At 42.9% G+C, this 11036-nt stretch overlaps 1 protein-coding gene across 1 annotated transcript; it reads left to right on the forward strand.

Annotated features, from left to right (window-relative positions):
• The first annotated feature begins 2528 nt into the window (after window positions 1-2528).
• On the forward strand, window positions 2529-3509 carry LOC120379888 (olfactory receptor 10A4-like). The gene has a single exon (XM_039497403.1). The coding sequence runs from the start codon at window positions 2529-2531 to the stop codon at window positions 3507-3509; it is 981 nt and encodes a 326-aa protein (XP_039353337.1).
• Window positions 3510-11036: the final 7527 nt, after the last annotated feature.

Raw genomic sequence — 11036 nt, forward strand, 5'->3', positions numbered from 1 at the left:
AGTTTGTTTCCTTCTTTCCTTCCCACATCATCCCTCCACAGACTGTATCCAATGCGGGAAATGTCTAGTCAAACCTCAATGACCGAGTTCATTCTGCTGGGATTCCCTGTATATTGAGAGCTGCTTATTTTACATTTCATGGCCTTTCTAGTGGTTTACCTGTCAGCTGAGATGAGAAATATTCTTATCATCATGGGCCTAGCCCTTGAACATCATCTTCACACCCCAGTGTACTTCTTCCTTGTTAACTGATCCTTCTTAGACCCTTGTTACTTCTCTGTCACCATCCCCAAACGCATGGCTAACGCTTTCAGCAACACCAGATTGATCTCTTTCTCTGGATGATTTGTCCAAGACTTTACGGTTGCCACTTTTCTTGCTACAGAGAGGAATCTTCTTTCTTCTCATACAGCAATGGTGCATGTCCGTTAATTTGCCACTCTCTGCTTTAGAGGACTATCATAAATAGGGGCAAATGTGTCCAGATGTCAGCTGGTTCCTGGAGACAGTGAGGGGTGATGAAGAGGCAGCTGTACTGTGTAATGGGAACTGGGAGTAGAAGAGGGATTGGGTGCGGAAAGGGTGGCTGTACTGCATAACGGACACTGGGGCAGCAGAGGGTGAGAGGTAGGCAAGTGACAGCTAGGGCCAGCAGTGTGTTGGGGTGTGGCAGCATAGAATCATAGAATATCAGGGTTGGAAGTGACTTTAGGAGGTCATCTAGTCCAACCCCCTGCTCAAAGCAGGACCAATCCCCAGACAGATTTTTACCCCAGTTCCCTAAATGGCTCACTCAAGGATTGAGCTCACAACCCAGAGTTTAGCAGGCCAATGCTCAAATTGCTAAGCTATCCCTCCCACGCAGCAGTGGGTGGCAGATGGGGAAGGGGTGGCTATACTCTAGGGGCAGCAGAGGGTTTGAGATTCACTGCACATTAAGTGCCTAGGCCTTTTGAAAATCCCACTAGATGCCTATTTGCATCTGTAGATGCCCAAATATCTTTAAATATTTGTCCCATAACACTCATTGGAAGTCAATGTGACTTAGGCACCTAACTCACTTACACACTTTTGTAAATCCCCTGAGATACCAATGTCCATCTGTCGGTGCCTAATACCTTTGTAAATCTGCCCTTTTTCTCTTTCTACCTGAATTCTCTGTGTTTAAACTGAGGATAATGCTCTTCGCTACCTCTCACAGCAGCTAAGAGGATAAATACTTTCAATATTGTGGGGTGCTCAGAAACTTTGTTGATGGGGGACAGGTAAATTGCATAGACCGGACAATGGTGTGTATCTCATCAAATCTGTGAAGAGACTGAAGTCAAGAGTTTTCCTTTGAGGTTAGATGTACATCATTAAACTTGTTGTTTGTAGACTCTTTGATGGGTTTCTCATAAATGGTCCCTTCCCACCTGTTTAAAATTCCCAGTAGCAGAAATGCCCAGGGAGATCTCACCCTCTCACAGAAAGGATAATTTATCCCAGATAAATATTGAATCGAGAAAGTCTTTTGCGCATTCTTAAAAAACCACAAGGCAGAATATACCATCCAGATTAACAGATCTGAGAACACTGTGAGGAAGAAGCCGGCCTCTAGATCCATGGTCCCATATATCCTAGGTGAGTGCTCTTAGAAAATTGTTTAGAAATTCAGAAGTATTCAACTAGAAGGGTGGGATTCAAACATAAGTAGCTTGACCTTTAGGAAGAATAACAGAGACATTTTTATACTTTTTTTTAGCTTCACAACTATACTATTATATATATTTTACTTGTAGGCTGAATGAGGAATTGGAAAGTCAGGAAATCTTATAGAAGAAGACTAAGTAGATGTGAGAGAGGTATCTTCCGCTGTAAAGAATGGTTTAAATCTTGACTGTCTCATTTTTTGAATGCACTGGGCCAGACATTCAATGCCAATGCAGTCAATGGGTCAGATCCCCATCTGATTTAAATCTGTGTAGCTCTTGAAAGTTATTGAAATTCTACTGATATAGAACAGGTTTTAGTGGTAGCTGTGTTAGTCTGCATCATCAAAAAAAAAAAGAGGAGTCCTTGTGGCAACTTAGAGACTAACAAATGTATTTAGGCCTAAGCTCTCAGGCATTTATCAGATCTGATGAAGTGGGTTCTAGCCCACAAAAGAGACCAGAGTTCAAGTTGGAAGAAATGGAGATTGCATTGGTTGTATTAACAAGGTTTGTGGCTAATGAAATGTCAAGTTACTTTTAAGGTGACATCAGATGCCTCAAGCATCAGAGATATGAAGATATGCATGTTCACTGTCTGGAGTATCAGGTCAAAAATAACATTAGTAATCACCGGGAAAATCGGAGTTTAAATTATAATTTTATAGGCTTAAATTATTGACTCTGTATTAAATTTCTAACTTCATCTAATAACGTTGCAAAGGTTTTGTTTAACTATCTTTTAGGGACTGGTCATGGGAAACAGAGTAAGGGAAATCAAACAGTGACAGAATTCACTTATTTATTATTGGGAGTTATTTTCTGTAGATACAACCCATGGAAGATACCGAATGGGGAAATCAAACAGGCGTCACAGAATTCATCCTCCTGGGATTTGGGAATCTCCTCGAACTACAGATTCTTCTCTTCCTGCTGTTCCTAGTGATCTACATTGTGACCATGGCTGGGAACATCCTCATTGTTGTGCTAGTTGTGGCTGATCAGCACCTCCACACCCCTATGTACTTCTTCCTGGGGAACTTGTCCTGCTTGGAGACCTGCTACACCTCCACCGTCCTGCCCAGGTTGCTGGCCAGTCTCCTGACTGGAGACAGAACCATTTCTGTTGGGGGCTGTATTGTACAATTGCATTGCTTTGCTTGTCTGGTAGCTACAGAATGTTGTCTCCTAGCAGTGATGTCATATGATCGGTATTTAGCCATATGCAAACCCCTGCATTATTCAGCCCTTATGAATGATCGGTTTTCCCTCCAGCTAGCAGCTGGGTCTTGGCTAAGTGGCTTGACAGTCAGTACCAACACAGCATGTTGGATGTCACAAATGATTTTCTGTGGGCCCAATGAAATTGACCATTTCTTTTGTGATTACATCGCATTGCTCAAATTGTCCTGCAGTGACACCAGCAAGATGGTTCTTGTGATCTTCCTTCTCTCCTTCATAATGATTCTTCTTCCATTTCTCTTAACCTTGACATCTTACGTGTGTATCATCAGCACCATCCTGAGAATCCCGTCCATCACGGGGAGGCAAAAGGCTTTTTCCACCTGCTCCTCTCACCTCATCATGGTCACAATTTTCTATGGGACCCTAATCATTCTGTACATGCTCCCAGACACCGCTGCCCTGCGAGACCTGAACAAAGTGTTCTCTGTCTTCTACACTGTCCTGACTCCATTGGCCAACCCCCTCATCTACAGCTTGAGAAACAAAGAGGTCAAGGAGGCCCTGAGAAAAGCTCTAAGTAAGACTATGACTTCTATAACCAATCACAAACTATGTGGTAGGCATTTATTTTAAGTTGCAATCAAATATGTAGAAAGGGAGCTCATCATGTGATGCAGTGTAGCAAACCACGACTCATGTGGGCGTCCTTAATTATTAGAGCTGTTCTATTACCTATAGTAAGACCCCAAGTGTGAGAAAGGGCCAGTTTAGAAGTATGGACTGCGGGGCCAGGTATAGGTTGACTCATAAGATATAGTCTGGATGGACCCTGGATCTTCCTGGGGTAATGTGAGTGAAATGAGCTGCACTGCAAGATGGGCAGTGATTTTAGGGGGTTAAGTAGTGTCGGAGAAAAACTTAGTTCTCGCTTTTTCGTTTGGGTGCAGCAAAATCAAATACTTTATTATTTCTCCAGTAATTACAATGGAGGGAGAGAGGGCCATAGGACACAGGGTCACCCAGTCCCGGACAGGTCTCTCAACTGGTAAACAATTACAGCAAGCCTTTATACTTTTGTTACAGACAATAACTAGCAATAATACAGACAATAGAGAGCAACAACTACATTTTGTTTATACATAAACCATTCTGCTATCTTGTTTGTCTCACTCCTAAGAAAAGCAAGCCTGCATATTTGGTTATCAGTTACAAGGTCGTAATAACTTTGTACACAGTTCTTTCCCTATGTCTCACACTATCCTTGCTTCTAGAAGTCTCACGTCATTAGGGTTACAGCTGGGCTAACTCTTGCTAACTAACTGACATGCATTAAGATCCCCTTCAAATCCTTATTAATTCTTTCCCTGCTTCCACACTCCCCCCTTTTGTACTTCTAGTACAACAAATATTTTCAAATCTCTATTTGCATTAATTCGTGGATTTCAGATTCTACATCAGATGTTTCAACCTTAGGGGTTTTGATTGGATGTAATGACAAAGCATGATTAGCAAGAACATGAAAGGTATTGCTATTATTACGTTTTTTTTTACAACAACAACAACAATAACATAATCCTAAGCTAACTAACAACACTACAAACAATAACATTCCCATAGGAATAATATAATGGGGCTGTTGTACAATTTTGATTACAAAGCACAAGACATCATACTTAGTACACAAAGTAGACACTCTATAAGCTGTATGAAAGGCATTCTTTTCAGCTTGACATAGATTCTGAAGCATGTGAATTTGCCCTTGCAATTCAGAGATTCTTTGAACCTCTGGTAACAATGAAAGCAAATTTTAAAACCGATCAGGCACTACTCTAATCCAATTAAAATATAACTGAAATCTAAGAGCTACTTGCAACATTCTATCTGCAGGCCAGTAAATGATATGATTGCCTGCAGCAGTGGTAAGATTAATATGTATATCTTGCAATGTGGTGGCTGTAACATACACACAGCTATCATTAGCTTGAAAAAGTGGGCGTCCTGTCAGGGTAGTTCCTTTGACCTCCACCCTCTCAGCAAATATTGTCATAAACAGTGACAACTTCCCCTGGCTCCAGTGTATAGATACACTGAGCTGTGGTGGTTCTAATGGCCAAAATGTCCATTGACTCTCTATCCTTATCCAAAATGTCAGGTGTTATTCTAGGGGTACTGTCTATAAATCAGTTAGGTATACCAGGTGGTCTAATTTCCCAGATGTCTCGGTAAATAATTCAGTCCCACATGCATCCTCCTCATGGACCCGGCAGGATTCGGTATGTGGGAGCCCACCCCCCCCAACCGGTCCATATGCGTGGAAGGAGCACTGTAAATGTCCACACTTCCATCCAGAAAGTGTCCAAGTACCTTTCATGTTCATGCTAATCATGCTTTGTGTCCAAGTATGTCTTCATGACCACAGATCAGATGGTATTCCTGATGTGTCTGTAAGGGCAGTGGGCCAAGTCCGGTGCTCAAGATCCCTCGGAATGGCCATCAGCTGGTCATTCGGGAAATCCTGAGTTTCTAAACATACTAGATCCCACTGCAATGCCTTCCCAGCCTCAGTGATATTCAATACCATCTCTGTCAGTAACTTCTGGGTCATAGGGTGGAAATGACATGTAACTCACCAGCTCCAGCCTGTACTTAAGATAGCTGAGCTTCAAGAATAAGGTTGGTGGCCTTTTCTAGTTGGCCCAATTTCTTATCATATTCTTGGCTTTTAAGAATATTCCAAATGGCTGCTGTACTATTGGCCCCTAGCCCACAGGGATTTGGTCAATTCTCTTTCTTTCCAGAGGAAATAACACAGGCCCTCTGTTGTGCTAATCTAATGGCAGCCCCTTGTGAGCAATCTGGGTATGTAAAAGTGATCTGAAAACTGGATAAGGGCAATGTCATTTAAAATCCAATTAGGGAGGGCAATACATACTGAAGGATTTATCCAAAACACAGGGCGCAGCCTGTAGAATAACCCCCAAAATCCAATCAACACCACATTCCCAAGCATGGGTCCCACAAATTTTTCTTTTTTCCTGCCAGTGTGTAATTCTTTGTTTCTTCACCAGGGTCAGTTCTCAATGCCCTTTCTGGTCAGGAATTCCTGGACTTTGGCAATGTCAGTGGAGTGGGTGTTTCTTCTTCTTTCCCGAAGCAGTCGTGGTTCAGCATCCTACAGGGGAGATTACCAGACATCACCATGTAATGGTTTTGCTTCTTCTAGAAAAGTTTAAAGGCATAGTAGATTTGTTAGTGGACAAGGGAGAAGTTACGAGCACGTCACCTTGTCCTTTTTCCTGCTGTCCAGAAGGTACAGCAGGGCTAGAAGAAGGAGTACGCTGATCATCAGTAGGAGTGTCCTCCCGAGGTGGAGGGGTCTTTTGCAGTGCAATGCATGGGTCCAGGCAGGTAGTCTTTGACACTTCACAGCAGTGTTGGTAGTCAGCAGGACTTAAGGGCCTTTCCAGAATGGAGCCAAAGCAGTCTTTCGTTGATGGATCTTTATGTAGACCCAGTCTCCTGGTTCCAACGAGTGGCAAGGTTGCACAGGATCCTTCGGTAGTGCTTCCTTCACCTGTGTATAAAAAGACTTAACACATTTCATTAGTGCCTGACAATACTTAAGCATTATGTTATCCATCAAATGAATGTCCATCTGAGCTAGGGTTAGTGGAGGTGCAGTTGGTAGTCGCATTGGGCGTCCTGTCAAAATCTCATGAGAGCTGAGTCCAGTCTTTCGATTGGGAATGGCTCTCATACTCATCAGTGCCAAAGGAAGGGCATCTGGCCACTTTAAGTTTGTCTCAGCACAAATCTTGGCCAGTTTATTTTTTAAAATCCCGTTCTGGCGTTCCACTGTCCCAGGTGAGGGCAGTGAAGGTTGTGTTGGATCTGCAAAGCTGCACATAACTCCTTTACCATCTGTCCAGTAAAATCAGTTCCACGATCACTGTTGATACTCACAGGGATGCCAAAACGTGGTACAAAATCTTTAAGCAAAATTTCACAACAGTCCTGGCATCTGCTTTCCTGCAAGGAAAAGCTTCAACCCAATTGGTAAATACATCAACTAAAACTAATACATATTCATAACTACAACATTTAGACATTTGAATAAAATCAATCTGAATATTTACAAAAGGTCCCCAAGGAGGAGTGTGGGCTGCCCGCTTAGCTTTAACAGCTTTACCAATGTTGTGCTGTTGACAAATCACACAGTGTTGACAGTAGGAATGTGCTACAGAAGGGAAACTCGGTGCACACCAATCTATGCTAACTGCAGCAACCATCCCCCCTTTGCTCACGTGTGCCATTCCATAGTATATGTGAGCAAGATAGGGCAGTAACATCTTCGGTGCCACCAGGTGACCATCCGGGGCACACCAAAGATGATCAGTATGGAAAATGCATCCATCAGCACTCCAAGAGTTTTTCTAGGTTCTTGATGCAGCCTCCTGGATCTTAGCCAGATCCTCAAGGGAGGCTAGTGAAGGCTGCTTAATTAGGACACAAGTATGTTCAGCCTGAGGTACGGAAAGGGTCGCTGCTTTGGCTGCAGAGTCTGCCAAAGCATTTCCACGGGTAACTTCATCATGAGGGGTCTTGTGAGTGGTACATTTAACAACAGCAATAGCTTCCTACCATCCCCAGCCCTCTGAAATCTGAGGTAACCAGAAGATCCCACGTAAAATATGGGGAGTGGGTTAACTTTTCATGTGTCTTTGCTTCCAAAGACCGGCAGTATGCAAATTTTAACAACAATTTGTAATTAAAAGATTTGGCCAATGTAGTTTCTTTCTCCCACCCAAGAAAATGTACTAGACTTTAGTATATCACATTTTTCTGATGTATCCAAACACTTTGTATTCTAAGTCGAACAAAACAAGTATCCACATTTCAATCCAACACTTCCGCTAGAGTTTAAATCAGACCATCCCATGAAAATATTAAACAACAATTCTGGCCATGAGACAAACACCACAAGACAGAACATAGAACACAAAACATAATTTTTACTCAGTCAGTAAATGCATGGTACATTGAATGCTGTTCAGCTGGCATTAGTTTTCTTTGATTATCTGAAAGACAAAAACAGAAGTCTACCCCTTCTGGGCAGTCAATTACTTAAAATATACAGATTCTCTTGTTGATTTTAGGCAAAACAGGGGAATTACCCCATATTTTCTTGTATGTGTTTTATAGGCAGCCCAGGTTACAGCAGCTTCTACCTTATCAGTTAGATAATTTGCATTAACACTGATGCTTTCTGGCTTGCTTTTTGCTTTTAACTTTTGCTTTTAAACACTGAAAGAAAACATCACCACTTACAGTGCCCTTAGAGCCTAATACAATATTAATTACATAGCACTGTATACATTCTTTAACTAATTCAACAAAATTGTTCATAGCCAAGTGATTGCAATCTAATAATTTCTTTGCCTGAATATATTTACAAACATGTCAAAGACACCAAAAACTTTTCTCTTTAGCATTTTTACAAAGTTCAACTGCTATTCCTTCCAGCAACTACAGAGTCAACTTTTCACTGTCCTTTAAATCACTTGCTTTGTCTTTCAACAGCCACTACCAATTCAAATCACCATTCCAAATATCCTCCTGAGTATTTGAAATATTCATGCCTATACTCACTTACTCTTTCCTTCCACTACACCTTCAAAAGTCTCCAACCTGTTCTCCAATCTCTCTGTCTGTTGCCTGCCCGCCTGGGCCCGATCCTGTTTTTCTCTCTGAACCGTCCCTTTCATGGGCACAAACTTGTTCCACTACCAGTTTAGCTCGGAGGGTGGGCTTCTCAACTAGCCCCCGCCCTTCTGGTCTTTTCCCTAAAACATTTCTACTCACAAGACTACCCGAGTCCTCCCTAGTAAGGCTTGCCACCTGGGCAAAAATACATGGCCATTGCATAAAGGCCATTTACTTAACACATAATCCAACCCCCTTTAGGGGGTCTACCCAGAGACCCACCCATTTGTCTGCTGACACTTAAACAAAAAGGAAAATTACACAGAAAGCAGAGAGAATTACAGTCCAAGCCAGATTTTTTCCTACTTCTATTACATTGTCCGCTACAGGGGGCGGGACAGAAGAATCTCAATACAAACTTAGAGTTTCATCGCACACATGGCTTCCACCCTGAGGAATTACGAACGAGAAGTTCAGATCCGCCCACACACCTAACGCCCAAATGAACAGAGCAGAAAACAACAGTAACCGGTTAAACAGAACAGAACCAGAACCAGATAGTTCACCAAAACCAGATAGTGTTTCCTTATCCTATTAGGGCTCACCTTTAATCATGCAATTCTTAACATATAACACCAACAATACCAAACAAAGCAAACATAAAATAACAAGGGTAAAACAAATAGATGGTGTAAATTCTGCAGGGCTCCCCCATTCTTAATCGCTCACCAAACTGTGACAAATATCTGTTACCAATTTATCCCTCATGTCAGGTGATCAGGCTGACACTACAGGAGGTTGGGGGAAGAAAACACACCATATAACCAAATTTTAAAGCTTCATTAAAAATAATAAAACAACAATGGAGAGTGTTGGGAATAATCCCACCTCACTCAGGAAAAATATGAATGCCCCAAGCCTTAAGCCACTTTAATACTCACACATGTCTCACAGGAAAGTTAAGCTTTGCAAATGTAATTTCAATTCTGTAACTTGTATTGCCTTTGGTTTGCCTGTCTCTATCCTCCACAAGCAGCTGGGGCTGAAAGCAGTTTTTCTTTGCACTTAGCATAGTCTGCGGTGGTTCTTGACCTTGAACGTAGAGCAACTTTCCCTTTATCTCTGGGACAAGCTGAATTTCAAATTAACCCGTTCCTAGACAAATTGCTCACACTGTGTCAGAGGCTTTTCTCTGGTGATTAAAAGCTCCTCTGAGATATATGATCTTATCTAGATTGAAGGTACCTTCTAATGGGCATTGTTTAGATGGATTTTCACACGTGTACAGATTCCAATCATTTAAATACCTGCAGGTTTTAGGACCATAATGTACGTACATGTAATATGCTGGGGTACCCTTAGGGGGTAAGGTGGAAAGTTTAGACTGTCCCTTACCCATTTTCCACTTACACACACAGAGAGGGTGCCCTGTCCGCGCTAGTGGCTCAGAAACTAAGGATCTCTCCCTACAGGGCACTCACACAGGAGAGACTAACGAGGATGACTATGACTCTCCTACACCTCCCTTCAGCAAAGAGCGTCGGCTAGTCTCTGGGAGACGGCGCCGCTTACTCTGATTGCGTCCAGTGATATGATCAGACTGTCAGTAGCCCACACGGAAAGGAAGGGCGGGGGGAGGGAAGATGGGTTCACACACTCCTAGACTCAGGAAGCTTCCTCGCCAGACGATGCCAGGCCGAGTCAGCCCACCGTGGGTCGGATCTCCTAAAGATCCACTAGTTACCGGTCTTGCGTTAGAGTAGTCCTGATCACTAGCCTTCGCTTCACAGGGTACTCTTGGCGTCTTCCGGTAACAGTCACTCACACTGGTGTACACACACACACACACCAAGGCCTCTTTTTTCTTTCCTTTTTCTGTTTTTCTTCTTTACCTCTGGGTTGTTTTTTTTTTTAAACCACGATGCATCTTTACCTGATCTGGACCAATACCATGAGGCGGTATGACAACCCCTCTTGAGGCGGTAAAAACCCCTCAGCACCGGTGCATTCTAATGCATTTACCTATGCATTACTTTATGCATTACCTTATGCATTACCTTGGCCAACTCAGCAGTTCCCAGTACTGCTATAAACTAACCTTGTTGGGGCCTTTCCCCAATACCACTCTGCATCTGATCTTGCTGCACAGTCAATAAGTTCAGATGGCGTGAGCCCAACAGAGACAGACGTCCCCACGGACAGTCCTCCTCCGATACCCCAATAGAGATTTCAAAAGGTCTCATACCTCTCATGTGGCGCCATGGGGTTCGAAGGGGAAGGATCCGTAGTAGCCATCTGTGGGTCCGTGGGCGTTGCCATCCCGGACAAGCCCCCAAATTGTCGCAGAAAAACTCAGTTCTCGCTTTTTCGTTTGGGTGCAGCAAAATCAAATACTTTATTATTTCTCCAGTAATTACAATGGAGGGAGAGAGTGCCATAAGACACAGGGTCGCCCAG

This window comes from Mauremys reevesii, linkage group 13, assembly GCF_016161935.1.
Source record: "Mauremys reevesii isolate NIE-2019 linkage group 13, ASM1616193v1, whole genome shotgun sequence".
Lineage (NCBI taxonomy): Eukaryota > Metazoa > Chordata > Testudines > Geoemydidae > Mauremys > Mauremys reevesii.